The sequence below is a fragment of the Amyelois transitella genome, chromosome 3, assembly GCF_032362555.1.
Source record: "Amyelois transitella isolate CPQ chromosome 3, ilAmyTran1.1, whole genome shotgun sequence".
Lineage (NCBI taxonomy): Eukaryota > Metazoa > Arthropoda > Insecta > Lepidoptera > Pyralidae > Amyelois > Amyelois transitella.
The window spans coordinates 2,134,705-2,156,134 of NC_083506.1; the positions used below are offsets into that span (position 1 = coordinate 2,134,705).

A 21,430-nucleotide genomic window follows, 5' to 3' on the forward strand; every position below is an offset into this window, starting at 1 on the left:
CTCATTGGGGCATGATTACGGCTTGCCTGATATATATAATGCCAGAGCAGACATCAGCTTGCATATACAGAGTATGGCACGGTTTGCAGTAGCCGCTTTAGTCCTAGGGCTCCTTGGGTGCTCTTCAGTAACAGGTATTATGCAACTTCATTGGGAAACACCAGGAAATTCGCAACACATTTCGCATATCTGTTTCGAATGTTTTTAAATAAAACATACAATATTCTGTGACGAAATATGTCAAGTGGAAAAACTCAGGAAGAGTAAAGTTCCCGTGTCTCTTACATAAATATCTTATAAGGCAATGCATGTTTCTTAACTAGATTAAAGCGTTGCGAAAATTCAATTGTTGAAAAAACGTGACCCGTTGGTAACTATTTTAGACTGTGGCGAGGTGAAAGACGATATTTTACATATCATCAGTAATGGAGTTACTGTTTATCAAAATGAGATGCCTTGGCACACTGGCATTTATTTGAAGACGACGACTCCGTACAAGCAAATCTGTGGAGGGTCTATAGTGAGACCCAGCATCGTCATATCAGGTGAGATAAACGTTCTCTCTTCTCTTTTGCAAAAAGTAGTAAGGCACGCATCTTATGAGTCGAATTTAGGAGTAGGAAAACATAGTGACTTTCAAGTAACTGAATTCCAGAAGATTAACAGAGTCAAACGACAATCGCTCCTCGTTATAACCGAAATTTTGAATCTCCTAAAAAGGAATTTTCCTATGATCATAAAAATCGATCATAAGAGGACTTCTTTCTAGAGATTCTGAGACGGAATGAAATTCTGATATGTTCTCAAAGATATCTTAAGCGAGCATGGTCCAGACGAGCAATAGTATTCAATATAACAGAGGCTGTTTCATTCAGCCGCTCATTGCTTCTGGAGCGACAACAAAGGGGTGTTACCAGCCAACAATTACGCTGTGGCAGCGGGCAACATCTACCGACCCTGGAACGACCCTCAGAATAACTCTCAGAAGGCTGACGTGAGTTTACTTATTAATTAAAATATACATAAAACAAAGCGCTTTGCAACCAAATTGGGACGACATCTGGGAGCGCTGGGGTGCCCCCGCCATGACTAGCCAAGTCAAGCGCAATGCCACAACCGTACTTTTTCTCGAAAGGATTCGCCTTTTTTAACTTTCATTACTTTTACATATTTTACAAAGTTAATCCTAAATGCATAGCTGATACTCATTTATCAAGTTTTAACATATTGGTATCTGAATGATTACATGTAACTATTTAGAAAAATTAAATTTTACTTAGATTATTCTTGAACTTTTTAAGTAATACTTGAGTTAAATAAATCTAGCACGACTATGTACATTAACGTGGCTGTTCACTTCTCAGCCTCTATTATTAGTTTGTAAGTTTATTATTTTAATCGGTACGAGTATCTACATACTATGTATGTGCCTAGTTGGTTTAACTAAAATAATAAATAGGCTCCAACTCCAACGTCAAAACTAACTTCTAACAATGTTATTTTTATTATTATAATTCATTGTTGTATTTCAAATTACGAGTACGTACGAGTTTATTGGCACATTCCATGATAAACAAACGTAATATTGTTGACACATCATTTTCCCTTCAGGTGGAATCAATCAATATCCCTGATCGCTACCGCGGCGTCGCCACTAATTATATGGAAGACTTGGCCGTTCTTGTGTTGTCGAAGTCCTTCGATTATGCGCCAAATGTTTCACCAATCACCCTCGATTTTAATGAGAATTTGGACCGACTTCAGCTAACCCCTGGTAATATGGGAAAGGTAATTTATGAACACGGCGGAAAGTTTCAAAAGGAATTTCTATATACGAATTGTGTGATCCTTCCATAAATTCTTCCCAATGAAACTTTCCAAAGAAATCTGGATCAAAAAAATTAATCAAATATTTTATGTTATTTTTTCGCACATCCCATAAGAATAAAACTTATAGGTAGGTATTAAGTAGTTTATATTTCACACACACACATACTTAAGACTGCCAATAATGGAATTAGTAAGATACTATCATTCTCGAAAAAGTACTTCCGAGGGATTTTACCGATATCCGGTGAAAACTTATATCGTATATAAGTTTTCACCGGATATCGGTAAAAGCAAGTTGGACGATGTACATACATACATACATACATAAAATCACGCCTCTTTCCCGGAGGGGTAGGCAGAGACTACCTCTTTCCACTTGCCACGATCTCTGCATACTTCTTTCGCTTCGTCCACATTCATAACTCTCTTCATTCAAGCTCGGCGGTTTCGGGTACTTTTGACCTGACCCTTTACCAGGACGTCCTTAATTTGATCAAGATACGTTCGTCTAGGTCTTCCCACTCCGACCTTTCCCTCCACACTCTCCTTGTATATCTGCTTAGTCAACCTGCTTTCATTCATCCTCTCCACATGACCGAACCATCTTAACATACCCTTTTCTATTCCTGTAACTACATCTTCTTTCACATCACAACATTCCCTTATCACGCTGTTCCTTATCCTGTCACTCAATTTCACACCCATCATACTCCTTAACGCTCTCATTTCCACTGCATTTATTCTGCTTTCATGCTTCTTTTGCCATACCCAACTTTCACTCCCATACATTAATGTCGGGACCAACACGCCCCTGTGCACAGCCAGTCGAGCCTTTTTGGATAGTTTCTGACTGCTCATAAAGGCATGCAAAGCTCCATTCACCATGTTCCCCGCGTTCACTCTCCTTTCAATATCACTATCATACTTGCCATCTGATGTAAACTTTGATCCTAGATATACAAACTCTTTCACTTGCTCCACTTTTTCTCCTCCAATCAAAATATTACATGCTGTCATTTCTTTCTCCATTTCAAAAACCAGTGTTTTAGTTTTACTTACGTTCACTTTCATTCCTTTCTCTTTTAAAGCTTCATGCATACAGTTTACCATCTCCTGTAACTCCTCCGCTGATGACGCCAGTATAACCTGATCGTCGGCATAGAGCAGACATTTGACGAGTAACTCATTCATCCTTAATCCACTTTTAGACTCTTTCAAATCTGTCAAACAGCTATCCATAAATAGGTTGAACAGCCACGGTGACGCAACACATCCTTGCCTAACGCCTTTCTCAATCTTAAACCACTCAGTGTGCGCTCCGTTTATCCTGACACAAGCACTCGAATCCTCATATAAGGATTTCAGTGCTCGTATTAAGAGACTGCTCACCCCATGCATAGAAAGTGCTGACCACAATTCATTCCTCTCAACTCTGTCATAGGCCTTTTCCAGATCTATGAAAGTGCAATAGACTTTTTGACTCTTGGCCAAAAACTTTTCGGCTATGCACCGCAAGGAAAAGACCTGATCAGTACATCCCATTCCCTTTCGAAATCCCGCTTGAGCATCCCATATTTTGTCATCAGTTTCATTCCTGACTCTATTAATCAATACCTTAGCATACAATTTGCCGACGACGCTAAGCAGGCTTATACCACGATAATTTTTGCAGTCCAGCTGTGACCCTTTTCCTTTGTAAAGTGGCACGATAACAGCCTTACACCAATCTTTTGGTACTCGGCCGCTTCTCCAACACAAATTGAAAAGGCAGTACAACTGACTAGCTACTACGCCTTTTCCTGCTTTAAGCATCTCGACCGACACTCTATCACACCCAGCAGCCTTTCCCGCTTTCATACTCTTAAGTGCTTCCACAATTTCGAACATTTCAATTTCGCCTTCCATCTCATTCTCTTTTTCTTCGCTATAGCAGAAATCTTTCTTATTTCCTTCCTTTTTTTCAAATAAACTTTCAAAATAGTCCTTCCATATCTTAAGTACACATTCTTCTCCTTTCACAACGCTACCATCCTGGCATCTGATCCTAGTCAGCTCTCTGGTTATAGTCTTTCCTCGGGCTGACCTTACGGATTTCCAGAATACTTTCAGATTTGACTGAAAGTCTTCTGATAGCCTTTTATCAAAATCCTCTTTATACTCTTCTTTCTTTCTAATCACAGCTTTCTTAACCAAATCTTTCATTTTCTTATATTCCTTACGTGCTTCATTCACATCTTCATCTATAACCTCTTGCATTCTTAAGTTAGCTTTTGCTGCTAACAAATCCAGCCATGCTTTCTTCTTTAATCGCACAAGTTCTTGCACATCTTTACTCATCCACGCATTTTTGTGATTTTTCCTTTCCTTCTTCTACTTACACCACACACTTCAACAGCTACTTTCACAATTCTTTCTTTAAATTCCTTCCATCCATCTTCAATATCGCTCATTTCCTCTAAATCTTCAAATTCATCCTTCAGTCTATTAATATACTTCTTACCTACATCCATATCTTGCAAATTTTCTACTTTTACTCTTTCCAAAGCGCTGGTTTGCTCCCTTACCCTGTGCCGCCAGCGATTGAAGATACCCCTTATCCGGGATATCACCAGTAAATGGTCCGAGTCAATGCCAGCACCGCGATATGCACGGGTATCCAGCACTTTGTTCTTCAATCTTTCATCTACAATCACAAAGTCTATCATACTTTCTAAAATACCTTCCACTCTTGTGTAGGTGTGGATCTCTTTATGTTGAAACATTGAGTTCGACACAAAAAGATCCCACTCTAGACAAATTTCTAATACACTTCTTCCATTATCATTCACCTTTTCGTCACCAAACGCACCAAGCACCTTTTCATATCCATCACGCTTTACACCCACCCATCCATTAAAATCACCTAACATAATATAACGATACCTACACATATATAACGATGTACCTATATATATATATATATATATAGTATATACATGTATATATATGATGTATATAAATATACATCGTCCAGCTTGATATATATATTCTTGGAAATAAGACCAGAAGTGATTTTTTTAAAAAGACAATTTTAATAACCTAAAGGAATTAAACAATTTCTTACAAAACAAGTTAATTTTAAAACTACCCGACCAAATTACTATGCTTCTTACAAAGCGATTGAACAACCAAAATAACTATTTCTCGATCAAATTAAACATAACTCATTAATCAACGACAAAACTAAAGAATTGACAAAATAAAACAATAACGCAACGTATTAAATTCTAAATTTAAATGGACAGAGTAACGACCGCGCGGGACGAGTGTTGCTCAGCGACTGCGTGCGGAGCAGACGATGCGTCCCCTTTTATAGTTACTTTTGGTTTCTTATCCAATAATATATATTTTGTTATTTTGGCCAACAACAAATGTTTGCAACAAGTCACCAATTTATCTTTCAGATCGTCGGTTGGGGTCTAACCGGGAGCAATGGACCCGCGTCACAGGTCCTCAAACAAGTGCAGCTGCCCATCGTCTCTTTCAAGCAGTGCTTCGACGATTCACCTCCCAGCTTCCGTCCGTTTATCGGCTGCGATAAATTCTGTGCGGGGTATACAGATAGTGGTAAGTTTGTAACATAGTAGAGGTATTTGGTTTTAGTGCAAGATAAAAAAAATCCTAAACATGTTACTTGTTCTTGGGAGAGAAATAAATGCTTATGATTATTATATTGGTATACAAATGTGTATCTTTCCAAAAATGTGCATATCTCACTTGAGAGGCAATCACGGGGCCAAGCCAATATGAAGAGGTTCTTTTGTACCTTTGGTTCTAAACTGAGATAATGATATGGAGATCTATCCGCTGATGTACGAAAGGGATGGACCAACCCACAGTCTGCCAAATTATTATTATAATATTATCATTTGCAGACATCGCGGTGTGCAGGGGCGACAGCGGCGGCGGGCTCGTGGTGGGCATTGAGGAAAATGGTGAAATCCACTACTATTTTCGCGGCGTGGCGTCCACAGCAGCTTCGGATGATAATCTGTGCAACGTCAATTCATTCTCAACGTTCACTCATTTGCAGAAACATGAGTCTTTTATCAAAGAGTACTTAAAAGATTGACATATGTGAATAAATGTTACTGATCAAGTGCGTAAATGTGTTTCTTATTACTTTATAGATACGTTGAATTTAGTTTAATTAATATTTTGCTATTTTTTAAATTGTCACTAGGTACATTATTTTTCTTTGTACGAAGAACGAAAAAGGTTTTTTTTTAATAATTTCGATTTGTACACAAGTGAACTTTTTAATCCCTTACTATCCTTTATTATATTAATAAGATTATAAATACGAATATCTGTCTGTCTGTTCCGCTTTCACATGTATGCAATAAGAATAGACCTTAGGGAGTAACATAGCTAGGCTACATTTTTTTTGGAATTTCAAACGGAAGCGAATCACAAAAGGTAGCTAGATATTATTACCTATTTTTTACACTCTGCATAGTCCTTATGATAAAGAGGTACTTATTTGTAATTTAACTTTGTTTGGTTGGTTGTAATGGCAATTCTTCGGAAGTCCGATCCGGACAGATCATGAAAAATCTTTTACCGTTAAGACGACTATAGCTAATTAAGACTTTTATAATGCTTCGATGATTGACTACATTGATTCTTTCCAAAAAAAATATATGTAATTCTAGGGGACAAATGTTAGTGAACTACTAATCTCAAAACATGATAATAATATTTCGATGAAAATACGAAATTTCATTACCATTTTCAAACTAAATCTAATGTTATACCTGAGGTATCCGATTTTATATAGTTGGGAGCAATTGTCTGAATATTATTCTCAAACCACTTTTTATCTCAACTAAACAGAATTGCAAAAACTTTCGAACAACAGATAACGAATAAAAAACAAGGTAATGACCGAATCGCGCTAACAAGGTCAGATAAGTTTATATTGCTGAGTTGAAAGAAATCAAAATCCAACAAAATATTTTTTGATCCATTGTAAAACAACTGGCGGCTTCTCGTATGATGACGACTACTAGTCCTGATTTATAATTTTTGACAAAATAAAACTCTGGACATGATAAATAGATTTGTATCCGGTCAGCGTCGATCATGTCACACGTCCAGTTGCCTGCATGTGCAGGTTTCCTTAAGATGTTTCCCTCACTGCGTTCTAGAGCAAAGAATGGGAGCACTCCATATCCTCTTGTTAATGTTGTTAAAAGCGAGTAAACATAATGTCAAAAACCACTCTAAAGGTTACAGTTGACTAAATTCAGAAGTATCATTCAGTATTTAAAATTAAAAAAGCGGTAAATTGGGTAAGTAAATAAATTAAATATATGCTTAAGTAATTTAAAAAAAAACGATATCACGTGCAAAGGGCAAAATGGCGGCCCTAGTTTTTTGCAATTAAAAAAATACCTACTGGTGTTTTTTTTTTTCTGAATGTCAAGGGCAATCCAAAATTTTCGGCGAATTATGTTGTCCGTCTACCTTTGTGTGTCAGTCACCGGTGTCACCCAAATTTCGCGGTGACCGTGACGCGTCCATAGACTAATTTGATGCAGCGTGACCATCCTGTATGTGAACATACATATATAGGGGGCTCTGAAACAAGGTCTTCATAGTAGCACCATGGCGAAGTTTGTGTCGACCGTGGCTCTCTTGGCTTTGTTAGCCATCAGTATCTCTGCTATTCCTGGTAAGGCTTTTGGAGGTTTTAAGTTTACAGGATTCGTATTGTTTGTGTGTGTGAATAGGACCACTCCATCTCTTTCCCATGGATGTGGTAAAAGGTGACTAAGGGATAGGCTTATAAGCTTGGGGTTCTTCTTTAAGGCGACGGGCTAGCAACCTGTCACTTTATATGAATCTCAATTCTATCATCAAGTACATTAGTGAGACTATTGGCTCTGTCTACCCCGCAAGGGATTTCGACGTGATTATATGTATGTATGTATGCGTTTCTAACAAATAACAGAACTACATACTATGTTTTTTTCTCCGCTTCCATACCTACCAGCATGGAAACACTGGAATAAATATATTAAATCTTAATCTCTACATAACGATAATTAAGAAATAAATAACAGAGAGGAAAACGATAGTATTAAATTTTGTACATTGTATTTCCCAAATTACTGCCAATAAGTTTAAATAATTATAATTAACAATGTGACCATGTGTACTTCCAGGAAAGAGGACAAGACGCGGCTTTAACAATAGCGGGTATAATAGCGGAGGCGGGTACGGTAGCGGGGGCGAGTACGGGCGCGGCAGTGACGAGCGAGACACCAGTAGCCAGGAGGGTAATGGATGCAGCAGCGAAAATGGCAGGAGGTAATTTTCACTACCTCTTATATTAGAGAATTCCTTTCTTGTGGATTATTGGAAAATACAGGCAAAACAAGCCAGATTTATCCAGGTCATAGATAGAGACATCCCTTAGAAACGTTGCCCAATCATCAGATTGAGCTTACAATTCTTTCTCACAGTAATATAATTAGGTACTACCCACTTTCAAGAGCTGAACATTAAGAAAGTAATAAGTATATGCGCTTAGCGAGACGGAAAAATCTATATTTATTTTTATTATGAAACCTATCAGAATTGTTCATTAAATTAATTTAAGAGAAAGAGTTAAAATTGGTTCCAGCCGAGAATACGCCTACAACCGAGATGGCCGACAATTCAACGAGAACAGCCGTGGAACTCGATCCTTCGCCAAGGCGTCCGCCTCAGCTGCCGCTTCCGCGTATAACATAAACAGTGGCTCAAAAAATCTTTTAGCATAATTGGCAGTTCATTATCTTCGTAATAAATGGTTTGATTGCTGGGAAGTTTAAGGCGAAGAATGATGTTGATCTTATATACAATATACGTAAATTAATTAATTTTGAATTGAATTTATTTATTTGAGTTTGATTTGATAAATTTACGTTACGGATATTAGTTTTTTTAATACTTAATTATATGATAATGTTACGGTCATACCCACTAATTTACCTTTGGGGATACATATTTTTTAGTTTAGTTAAAATAAGTATGTTTTTAATTTAGTTAGTAGGTATAATAATAAAATAATAAATTAACTATTGTTATCAACTGTAAACTTATAATAAAAGTTCTTTGCAATGTGTGTGTGTCGTTCTTCATGTCGAATCGTAAGAATATAATTCTTAGAGTGTCTTTATAGATAAGTAAAAAAAAGCATTGATTGTGGACAGTTTATTAAAGTAAATAATTAACATTACTTAAATTAATCTAATGTGCACATAAATTATTTAAAATATCACATTATAATACATCGGATAGCGCACTCTCAGTAGATAATTCTTATAAAATAAATTTCGTGTGTAAGATATCTGAAACAAGAAGAAAGTTTTATATACCTTCAGAAAAAATATTATAATAACACACAACGTTAACGTTTCGTTAATGTTTTAACGGCTTATTTTTGTGGTTTTGATTTGATTGATTTGACACTAATAGGATATAATTATTTTTTTATTTAAAATGCAGTTTTAAAATGTACCGTGTGGTTCCGGGCACCAAAACAAAAAAGAATAGGACCACTCCATCTCTTTCCCATGGTTGTCGTTAAAGGCGACTAAGGGATAGGCTTATAAAATTGCGATCCTTTTTTTAGGCGATGGGCTAGCAGCCTGTCACTATTTGGATCTCAATTCCATCATCAAGCCGAGCAGCTGAACGTGGCTATTCGGCGGCGGCGGTGGCAGGACTGTTGGCTCTGTCTACCCCGTAAGGGATATAGACGTGACTATATGTATGTATGTATGTTTTAAAATAAATAAGTAGTGCTCCTACTGGAATGGTGCTGAATCAGGACAGAACTCCGCTGCATACCTTATTTATTTTTAAATTTGATGTTATTTTAAAAATGACTTACTTATTTACGGCCAACCGCTCCCCCCACCGATGAGGAGCTAGCACTAGCCGTGGACTTGGAGAACGATTGCGCCGCGCCGCCCGGGAAGTGGGGCGCCCCGAAGCCCTGCCCCCCCGGCACGTAGCCCAGGCTGCTGCCGCCGCCGCCACCACCACCGCCCCCGCCGAATCCGCCGCCAAGGCCTCCCTCATAGTGCCGCCTTGCCCTTTCTCCTAAACCAAGAAAATATTAAAAAAGAAATTAAAAGTAAGTACAATTTTCAGCAGGCTCTTTTTATGAGTGTTGAGAAGAACGGTTAACCACAACACAGTTTCATGAATTTCAAATTGCTTAGTTAAAATTTAAATTACCTGGCGCGGCAAAAGTGGCGACCACCAGAGCAGCTAACAGAACGAACACCACCTGTCGAGCCATATTGTGTGCCGGGATTGTCACAAGAGTGCCCAAAACGACTTCCCACTGCCAATTTATACCACGCCCGCAAACTGTCCACTCATCCTGGCTTGTTCACGCCAAATCACAATTTTCATAGTCATCCAGTTTTTTAGGTCGGTTGACACCAGTGTCTGATGATTTCTGTGTCCAGGTAAGCAAAAAATTTATTGGACACGTATCGCTATTACCTATAAAAGGTGTATGAGGTGTGGCTAATGGGATATCGGAAAAAGACCTCAATATTATGGGATGGAGGGATGTCGAGGGGAGAATATCCCTTACTCTTTCGATGAGAGCTCACCCCGATTTTGTTTTCATAACAATTTTGTAATAAACTAAATATCATTTATTGGTTTGACAGCAACCTTAGAGCTGATGCTTAGCGAGAGCTGTTAAAAATTGTCAGTAGTAACCCAACTATAATAACATAGGAACTAAAATATTTACAAAATTTGGTAAAGCAGCGCTCACTAACTAACTTTTAGGGGTGTATAAGGAAAAATTAGGATTATAATACGAATTTCTACGTAAAATTTGACGCCAAAGGGAACCCCGCGCCGACCGACACGCTCATTTTGTATACAAAGCATTACGGTCACGCTTTGACGAAACAATGGCCAGTGCAGAGCATCGCAAAAACATTTTGAAACACTATTTCAACGGACTCGTACTTACATTGTCGTGTGGTTACTGGCATGTCGTAAAAAGCTACTTATGGAATAGACAATTAACTAATGCTTTTCTAATAACGAAGAAAAACCATTCTATATATCTTTCCCATGGATGACGTAAAAGGCGACTAAGGGATAGGCTTGCAAACATTACTTCTCTATTCCATCACGAAGTTGCAGCGGGAGCGATGATTCCGGCTCGACCGCCACCAAATAGGGAGATCTTCCGCCAGGGTAGGTGTTATGCCTGGGGAAACGCGGCTCAAACACAGTTTTTGACTGATGCGTCGCATGATTGATGAGATGTCGCCACAAAGCTATACCTACACCTGAACGTGACCTTCCAGTCTTTTAGAAAATGTTGGCTCTGTTACCCCGCAAGGGATTTAGACGTGACTAGGTATGCATATAAGAAAAAACTAAAGAGTGTGCCAGCAGTTTCTCTTCTAGCGCAGATTATAAAAGTGGAAAACTGAGAAAGTGGCTGAAGAAAACGCAAAGATTTAGAAAGATACCATGCTCGAAAAAAGCTAGTGGCTGATATGAGCGAGCGAGAACATCAAATTCAAAAGCGAAGATGGCAAGAAGCTAATAAAAAATGAAGAGAGAAGAAAAAGAAGCTTGAACTTTTGAACACATCGGCTCCATCGCCAACACCAGAAAGTCCAAGAGAAACTCCATGTGCAACACCGACTCCCTCTAAAGTCTCAACGCGCAGTTCCAAGGCAAGAAAAATAATGAAAAGAGATAGAATAAAGTTAGTTACACAGAGATAATGTTAAGTATCAAGAAAAAATAAAACAGTGAAAACAAAAAGGCAGCAGCAAAAAAGAGAAAAATGATTAAATGAAAATAATAGTCAGAACACAAAGAAGTACAACGTTCTATCGTTTAATGGCATTATACATTCAGTCAGAAAAGTATCGGGAATGGATTATTTATTTATGGTTCCAAATTCAAATTTTTGTTTTTTTTGTTGTTGTTAGATTGGCACAACTGTTTTCCATTTTGGCGCGGAGTTTGAGTTGCATCTGTTGTTTACATTAAATACAGTGCTATTTTTAGTTATATCATATCTAGTGTGTATTGCTAATTTCATAATGGATAAAAACATCGAACAAAGAGTTTGTCTTAAATTTTGCATTGCCAATGGAATATCGTGTTCGGAGTCACTGAAAATGTTACAGAAGGCTTACGGTGAATCGACTTTATCAAAAACTCTTGCTTATGAGTGGTACAAAGCGTTCAAAAGCGGTCGAGATGTGATGGAAGATTTGCCTCGCTCTGGTAGGCCATCAACGTCTGCAACTGAAGTTAACATCGCAAAAGTGTAGGAAATAGTGACTGAAAATCCTCATTCAACTTTGAGAGAGATAGCCACCGAACTTTCTGTATCTCACGAGTCGATCCGTACCATTTTAACTAATAATTTGGGTATGAAACATGTTGCCGCTCGGCTAGTCCCAAAAGACCTGAATTTTTTTCAAAAACTCAATCGCATGAGAGTCGCTGAGGACATGCTAGAACGAGTCAATTCCGACCCAACATTCATGAAACGCATTGTTACTGGAGACGAGACGTGGGTTTACGAGTTTGACATGCAAACTAGTCAACAAGCTTCGGAGTGGCGCCTTCCAACTGAACCGAAACCGAAAAAACCACGCCAAAGTCGTTCAAAAGTCAAAGTCATGTTGACTGTTTTCTTTGACTATCGCGGTGTTGTGCACTCGGAATTCTTGCCGGAAGGTCAAACGGTAAATAAGGAATATTATTTGAGTGTTATGCGGCGTTTAAGAGAGCAAATCCGACGAAAAAGGCCAGATTTGTGGAAAGAAAATTCTTGGATTTTGCACCATGATAATGCACCTTCGCACAAGGCCATCATTGTGAACGAATTTTTAACCAAACACTCAACAAATACCATCGAGCAACCACCATATTCACCAGATATGGCTCCAGCCGACTTTTTTCTTTTTCCTAAACTCAAATTACCACTTCGTGGCACCCGTTTTCAATCGGTAGAAGACATAAAAGAGAATTCGCGGCGAGAACTGACCTCAATTCCGGAAACAGCGTTTAAAAAATGTTTTGATGATTGGATTATTCGTTGGCGTAAGTGTATCGTTTCTAAAGGAGCATATTTTGAAGGTGATAAAATAAATTTGGATGAATAACAAACAGTTTGTGTATTATTGATCTTTTCCTGCTACTTTCTTGACAGAGTAGTATATATTTATATATATAATGCCATTAAATATGGCATTATATATATTTATATATTTAATGCCATTAAAGAACGATACAAGACTGTCAAAAGTCGAAGAGAAAAACGCCTCATTCAATAGGTTTTCCAAACCCGTATCGTAAAAGAGTCTTGAGTGCAGATCGAATTAGTAAGAGATGCAATAGGCGTAGACCGACCTTTGATATACAAGAGCGTTCTACCAAAGCATTCTGATCTTGTACGAAAGATTGTTCTTTTTGCGGGATGATGTAACGAGGGCTACAGCTCTCACGAGTCTAAGAAGCTCTAATCTCAAATGTGATTTCATTTATTGTTTCAGTTTGATCTCACCTTATCATATTATATGATAATATTGAAGACTGATTAAGGCTTATGACAGAGTTGAGAGGAATGAATTGTGGTCAGCACTTTCTATGCATGGGGTGAGCAGTCTCTTGATACGAGCACTGAAATCCTTATATGAGGACTCGAGAGGATTAAACGGAGCACACACTGAGAGATTTAAGAATGAGAAAGGCGTTAGGTTGTGTTGCGTCACCGTGGCTGTTCAACCTAGGTATTAATGGATAGTTGTTTGACAGATTTGAAAGAGTCTTTTGGTCATTTGGTCCCGACATTAATGTATAGGAGTGAAAGTTGGGTATGGCAAAAGAAGCACGAAAGCAGAATAAATGCAGTGGAAATGAGAGCGTTAAGGAGTATGATCGGTGTGAAATTGAGTGACAGGATAAGGAACAGCGTCGTAAGGGAATGTTGTGATGTGAAAGAAGATGTAGTTACAGGAATAGAAAAGGGTATGTTAAGATGGTTTGGTCATGTAGGAGGATGAATGAAAGCAGGTTGACTAAGCAGATATACAAGGAGAGTGTGGAGGGAAAGGTGGGAGTGGGAAGGCCTAGACGAACGTATCTTGATCAAATTAAGGACGTCCTGGCAAAGGGTCAGGTCGAGAGTACCCACAACCGCCAAGCTTGCATGAAGACAGTTATGAATGTGGATAAAGCGAAGGAAGTATGCAGAGATCGTGGCAAGTGGTAAAATGTAGTCTCTGCCTATCCCTCCGGAAAAGAGGCGTGATTTTATGTATGTGTGTATGTACTGATTAAGATTTATAAAAATAAATGAATATGATTCTATAAAAACAAATGTATTTGATTGCAAACTATTGCAAAAGAGAGCCTGGTATCCCCTAGAATAACAACTCCGTCACACAAGTTACTACTCTGTCACAATGGTTGTCTCCTGTTAGGAAAATTGTTTTGGTCGTAAATATATTTAGTTATAACTAGTGCAACATTGGAGGTTTTTTATTTACAATATTTTATGAAATTGCCATCTGTGCAAAACTTATTTATTTGTAAATAATACTAAATTTTAATTTACAGCAAAAATTAACTTTATATCAGCAGTAAATGTAACAGAGTGGTATTCCAACATCAATAAAATATATTTATAAATACAAATAAATAATATTATTATGTTTTTTTTAAACTTCATTTTGGTTAATTTATGTTTTACAAAAGTAAAAGTTTTTTAACGAACAGCAGTTAATAGAATAAAATAAAAGGTTTCGTGACGGAAATGTAACTTTTTGAGTCGATTCTCTCTAAAAAGTCATGAAAATCCTACAAAAATCTGTAAACTTCGCGGCCAATAACTTTTTCTGATAGAGTAGAAAGTCGTCTATTAGGATATATGTATATGAAGACGTTCATACAATGTAAATATTTTTTCAAAACTGTGCAAATTTTTATTCAAAATGTAGGTTTAAAAGAAGAACGACCCAAATATATGTATTCATAGGTCAATAGGTACGAGGTAGGTGCATATATTTTATAGCTAAATAATACAAAACAAATCTCTCTCAATACTTTTTTTATTTACAAATAATTAAAAATATGTGACACGCGTCACTGTAACAAACTATTGTGTAGGTACTTACATAATAATTAGATTAATTGTGGTATTATATTACCAAGTATAAATTTTACATGATATACTTACGAATTACTACCGTAATTCATTTATTATTACATCTAAATTATCTTTATTTTATTTCTAAGGCAAAAGTACGCAAGGCGTAGGTACATTCTATTTCCATTATTATATAAGTGATGATTTGGTTCTTCATTACCTAAATTGTGATGAATTCAACTTAAAAAAAATACTTTATTTTTTTATTCAAAAAAAGCTTGATTTATGGATTATTACAAAAATAAGACCTGAATAGAATAAAAGTACACACAAATGTATTTTAAACTGGACCAAGATTCATAACACCAAGAAAATATAAATTATATATCTATTAGATTTTTTATTCCTAGTTAAATAATGCAGGTAAAATTTAACTAAGTATGACAGAGATATTGTTTTTAATCCAGTATTTATTTTTTAATTTTATCAACATTATTGTAAAGGCGTAGAAATAAAAATATTTCGATACTTTAAACAGAACCCGAAAATAAAATTAATATTATCATGTTTGTTATGTCATTATTTTAAAAATTTTATAATAACATTAACTTTGTGTTAGTGTTATACAAATTATTCGTCCGAATAAGGCATCATATTTTTTTATATTAAAGTGTTGTGCGCCAAAGACGACGCTATAAGGTAAACGTTTTTATCGCTTTTTAATTTGTGTCACATTTATAGCTTGCTACCTTATTTATACAATACATAGTAAAATATATAATAAAAGTTTTGAAGCCATAAATGCCTTCATTTGTAAAGTTGTTCAAACAATTTAATTACATTGGTTCGGTTAAGTTATTCAAACAATTTTGTCAACAATTCCTAAAAAGTAAAAAAACATTACGAAACTATACAGTTAAGAATTCATGTTAAGAAATTACAACATATAGTTATTTACAATTCATATAAAGTATTATGCGATTGTTTTTGTTCCTATAAAGACTTGATCATTATTATGTTTATGTTGGTACAAAAAAAGGGCACGGACTAAAAAAATCATTGTTGTCATATAAATTTAAAACTATCAGAGGTATTATTTTCTAACACTAAAACATAGACTAGTAAAATTTTATTCACTATTACAAATATATTTTGATCTTATATTCGCTTATCACATAAAGTAACAAACAACAATATTATCTAAAAAAAGCTACCACTGAGACAAGCACAATATTACTACTATTAATAATAATAATCATTACAGTAATGTAGATAATGGCCCTTGCAACTAGATAGTAAAAATCATCAGTAATCGATGACATTATTTATGTAAACATTTAATATTTAGATAAAACTTTAAGTAAAGTTTTATTGCACAAAGTTAATGCACAAATTGATTAAAATAAGGAATATATTTTCTTTATCAATTATAATTTATATAAGTGCTTTTTGGTATGTATAGAAATATATCAGCTAGGGTTGCTATTGAAAAAAAAATGCAATAATTAACCAAATTGTGCCAAAACACTCGGTATTATTTAATTTTGATGTACTTATGTGCTTGTGTGAATTTCTTATAGCAGTCGTTCAAGACATTTTTAAAATAATACTTTTAAAAATGAATTTTAATTATGTTATTAACTTATGCAGTCAAACATGGCATTCGAGTCTTGCGACGTTGCCACAATTGGCCTTGTTAGCCACGTTCGACATAAACTTATTAACTGTAATTATTTTCGATATTGATAAGTAGTATTTTATTTGTGAGATTGGTTTTTTCGATATTCAAATTGTTAAAATATCACAAAGGAACCTATCGCAAAAAAAAAACAAATTCCTAAGTAAAGATAAAAAAACTCATTATTTGAATTGACTTAGCAACTAAAAAAAACAAGTTACTCCTAATTATACACAAAATTTTTAGAATGTATAAAAATGAAAAACATTATGCCATTGAATAGTAACATTTTCTAGATATTGCACGTGCAAATATACCTAATTAACGTAAACAAATTTATTTATTCAGTAGTATAGTGTATACCTATTTTATTCCATCACAGATTTCTGTTTATTCTGTAATAAAAAGAAACATTCATAGAATGCGTACAAAAAGGAAAGATAAATAAAGGGCGAATCGCGCACAGAGTTGCCGCAACCGTATTTCTATTACGGCTGCGGCAACACCATTACTATCAATTATTTAATACACGGACACTTGCATTCAATTAGGGTGATTTAACAGATGTTAAAATAAGTCATAGTTCTCCTGCACAGTCATTTACAGTAGTATTTTAATAATAAATAAATATATTTGGGGAAAATAACTAAGATTGAAGTAGCCCCAAATAACTTGTAGAATTTTGTTATGAAATACAAACTCAACAAAACCAAATTTTGTAAAAAAAATATATCAGGCTATTCAGAAGATTTTCATAATGCCCTGGCCGGGATTCGGACCAGGACCCGGGGCCTTGTGTGTCACCGGTTACCACTATTACGCCACAATGGCTGTCAAAATAATAAATTTAAAATCGATGTATCTCACAAGAGATTGCAATACATAGCCATCATAAACGGACATCAGATCGAAATTGTACGCGTTTTAGGAATGTTTAACATAAATCATATAATTTATTAGTAAAATCTACTTTTGAATTGAATATTATAGTTTAACTACTAATTTTACACGCGACCCAGCCTTAAATTGTATTTTTATTAAAATAATATTTTAATTGAACTAAAGCTGTTCTGCTTATACCATTTTTGATATTATTTTATTCATTATATAAATTCTTACCAATAAAATGATAACTAATAAAAATATTTTGTTAAAAACAAAAAGAAGTAAAAAGTTTAAGACACAAAAATCTTTTATGAAATAAAGCAGCCAGCCATAGTTCGTTGAAGGTATTGTGTTCCATATAAAAAGAGTATATTTAGTTTATTGTAAAAAGTACTAAATAACAGACCATTATCTAAAATCGAGAATACCATAAACTAAACTTAAATTATTGTGATTATACAATTTATTTATTTATATTTACATGTTTTAATAATATATTTTGTATAAAAACAAACAAATCTAATATATCTAATCACTAGCCATATGCTTCTCAAAAATTGAATTATGCTGAATATACACAGACCATTGAAGATTAAAAAATATATATTGAGGAATATATTTCAAGTTACGGCTTAAAAACAGCCGTAATTTTGTTAAATTTAATAACCCCGTGTATACTCAACCTATATATTTTGTATATTCGCTATATTCAGTCCCAGAAATTGTGATTATGTACAAAAAAATGTGATGTTTACGTACTGGCCAGATAAAATTGTTTTTTTTTTCCGACATTATTTACACATTTATTCAATTTTTTTTTAATTAGTCAGTAGTACCGGTTCTAGAAAATTTTTGATACGGTCATAAGATACCTTCTAAGTTGACCGCACATAACAAAGATAAAAAAATGGTTAAAAAAGAAGGGACTGGAATTGCAGCAAAGCAGTCAGCCAAAGTATCAAAGAATTTCATGCATTTATCTTAAATGTATACTATACCATATGTTTCGTTTAAAGAACAATATTGTTGTAAAGTTGAGCAGACATTGCTTACATTTAAGAAACTAGTGTACAAAATGCATAAATATCATAGAAAATGCACAGTTCCGTTTTTTTTTTCTTCAGTCATAAAATTATTCCAAAGTTATTACGAACACTTTAAACACTGGTTTAAACAATTATTAAATAGAAAATCGTTTATGAAAGAGGGCAGTAAATTTCATACATATTATTTTTACAATTATAGAAAGATTCATATATAAAATTAATTCATATAATGTCGCACACCAAATACGGTTTAAATATAATATTTAAAAAAATATATACAAAAATAACATTACAGAATTATTTATTTAGGTGTTGTTCGAGGCAATAAAACGGCCGTACTTTTAAGAAACAGGAGGTAATAAGGCCAAGCCTTTTGAAAATGAAATTCTGGAATAAAGCCAAATATGTAGTTAGTAAACAGATCGGAAAGAGGTAAAAGTTTAACGCAAATTTTTAAATAGTTCGAACAACACTTTTCATAAAAATATGGATTTTTTATTTATTTATTGATTATATGCCATAGTCAAATAAAAAATGCAGACGGAGATTTACTATACGGCAAAATGAAGCACCAATAATATACAGTAGTATATACATGCCTCACTAACAGTGTGACAGTCGGCCGCCTCTACGTTATAGATGCGTCATAGTTTATTTCACGAAATGTCAATTTTTCTGTCACTCACACATGCATACAACGCCGCCATTACGATGCTTCACTTATTTTCAATCCACCCTCCGTCCGCCTTTTTTCTACGTCTGTGTTAAGTGCATCAACAATGTTGTGCTTATGCATTACATATTTAATGAAATATGTTAAAAATAAATTTGTTACAAAAATCCACCTCCTAATAATTTTATTAAGAATTTAACCACTTACTGGTACGTTATATTTTAGGCTTGTGATTGTTAAACTGTATTAGCGTCGAGTCTTAATCCACACGTGCGATTAGTAGACTCCGTCCCTCATACATTTGGCTTAGATGTCAAATTGATCATCAGTGTCGCGTATTCAGACATACGATTTGTAGCCGCTGTAAGCTACGTGCGATGTCTGATTGGCCAGCGTTGTGGCGTCATAATTCAGACGTGTGATTGGTAGATGGTGTGCTGACGTCAGAGCTGCGTGTCGGAGGGGGGGCGGCGGTGGGGCGCGCGGGGGCCGTCTGCCGGGTTCATATCGATTCGGCCCGCTTTACTCCATACTAGAAGGTCCATAATGAACGCCAGAAACATGAGGCCCGCTGATAGACCTGATAACAATAAGGTTATATTTATTTAATTTTCTTTAATTGATAATTAATAATAAATGGGAAAAAATCCCTGTGCTTTCACTTTACAATAGGAGCACTCCATCTCTTTCCCATTGATCTAGAAAAAGGCAACTAAGGGATAGGCTAGTAACCTATCACTATTGGAATCTTAATTACGCCAATTGAAAAGAAAAAAAACTTGAAGGAAACGTATGGCTATAAGTGACCTTCTAGTCTTTTCAAGAGTGTTGGCTCTGTCTACCCCGGAAGTAATGAAGACGTGATCGTATGTATGTATCGATAAAACAGTGTCACATAAGGTTAATTTAACCTTAAGCGTAAGAAAACGTTTTTTTGTAGTCAACCTGCCTTGGATTCCGGCTATAGGACTAATTTCGGAGTAATGTACATTATTTTGAAAACTAACCGATGCTCTTACGGTGCTAGAAAACATCGTGAAGAAACCTGCATATTCAAGCAACTGGATGTGTAACCATGGATCTAATACTGGTTAGGTTTACCTGCGAAGTTTACGGAGGTCAGATGGTAGTCGCTTCGTGTAAAACTCTGACTCACCCAATCTAGGATCCATGTTCAAAGGCATTCTTCAGGCTCCTTTATAGAGAGGTGAGAATGCAACCGGGACTAAAGCCAGGCGGAAGAAGTTTTTACTTTTATTATCTTCTTTCTGACGTCCACCGAGCACCTCTCGGACAACCAGGTACTCTATATTAAAAAAAAAACGGCCTCTGTGGCGCAGCGGTAGTACGCTTGTCTGTGACACCGGAGGTCCCGGGTTCGAATCCCGGCCAGGGCATGATGAGAAAAGAACTTTTTCTGATTGGCCTGGGTCTTGGATGTTTATCTATATAAGTATTTATTATAAAATATAGTATCATTGAGTTAGTATCTCGTAACACAAGTCTCGAACTTACTTCGACGCTAATTCAATCTGTGTAATTTGTCCCGTATATATTAATCCTACTACTATTATAAAGGCGAAAGTTTGTATGGATGTTTGTTACTCTTTCACGCAAAAACTACTGAACCGATTACCATGAAATTTGGTATGTAGGTAGCTGAAGACCCAGAATAACACATAGGCTACTTTTTATCCCAGAGTTCCCGCGGGATTGATAGGGTTTCCATGCGGACGAAGTCGCGGGCGGCCTCTAGTTTATTTATATATAGTAAATGTTACCTAAGAAGAAGTGCCTCAGGCTGTGGTTGTCGTAGGAGGCGCAGGCGGCGAGCAGGCCGCAGGCGGCGTCGCGCAGCCGGCACGCCGCGTCCACGGCGGCGCCGAACACGATCGGGCACGGCACGTTGCCGAACACGCCGATCGCGAACTGGATCACGCCCATCGCCATTGCTTTGTCTGGAACAATTGGATGTGTAACTCTAAGTAACTGTTACCTTCTTGGTATACGCCATAGCAACGGTTGCTATGGTTTTGTAGTTAAAAAAAAATAAAAAAATATTGCCGTGTGGTTCCCGGCACCAATAAAAAAAAGAATAGGACCACTCCATCTCGTTCCCATGGATGACG

The 21,430-nt window shown here is 35.9% G+C and overlaps 3 protein-coding genes across 6 annotated transcripts in view; 2 read left to right on the forward strand and 1 right to left on the reverse strand.

Moving 5' to 3' along the window:
• Positions 1–5,977, forward strand: LOC106133477 (modular serine protease). The gene is made up of 6 exons (XM_013333208.2): positions 1–134; positions 384–545; positions 876–994; positions 1,612–1,788; positions 5,274–5,436; positions 5,745–5,977. The coding sequence occupies exons 1-6, from the start codon at positions 74–76 to the stop codon at positions 5,939–5,941; spliced, it is 879 nt and encodes a 292-aa protein (XP_013188662.1). The 5' UTR covers positions 1–73; the 3' UTR covers positions 5,942–5,977.
• A 1,004-nt stretch (positions 5,978–6,981) lies between these two features.
• On the forward strand, positions 6,982–8,824 carry LOC106133453 (putative carbonic anhydrase 2). Of its 3 annotated transcripts, none has more exons than XR_009657494.1 (3): positions 6,982–7,163; positions 8,040–8,184; positions 8,501–8,824. XR_009657494.1 is itself a non-coding variant. In XM_060953025.1 (3 exons), the coding sequence occupies exons 1-3, from the start codon at positions 7,480–7,482 to the stop codon at positions 8,637–8,639; spliced, it is 369 nt and encodes a 122-aa protein (XP_060809008.1). In that variant the 5' UTR covers positions 7,459–7,479; the 3' UTR covers positions 8,640–8,824. The 3 variants fall into 3 exon arrangements, 2 of the variants coding, with proteins under 2 accessions (XP_060809008.1, XP_013188638.1); XM_060953025.1 differs by lacking the exon at positions 6,982–7,163 and adding an exon at positions 7,459–7,546 and having other exon boundaries at positions 8,483–8,824; XM_013333184.2 differs by lacking the exon at positions 6,982–7,163 and adding an exon at positions 7,459–7,546.
• Positions 8,825–14,969: 6,145 nt separating this feature from the next.
• The window catches only part of LOC106133512 (solute carrier organic anion transporter family member 74D), a 57,395-nt gene continuing 50,934 nt past the window's right edge, over positions 14,970–21,430 (reverse strand). For both annotated transcript variants that reach the window (XM_013333264.2, XM_013333263.2), the window contains exons 10-11: positions 21,083–21,259; positions 14,970–19,881 (exon numbers count right to left, since the gene is read on the reverse strand). In XM_013333264.2, the coding sequence (XP_013188718.1) occupies positions 19,745–19,881; positions 21,083–21,259 (314 nt within the window). In that variant the 3' untranslated portion in view covers positions 14,970–19,744. The remainder of the gene's footprint in view (positions 19,882–21,082; positions 21,260–21,430) is intronic.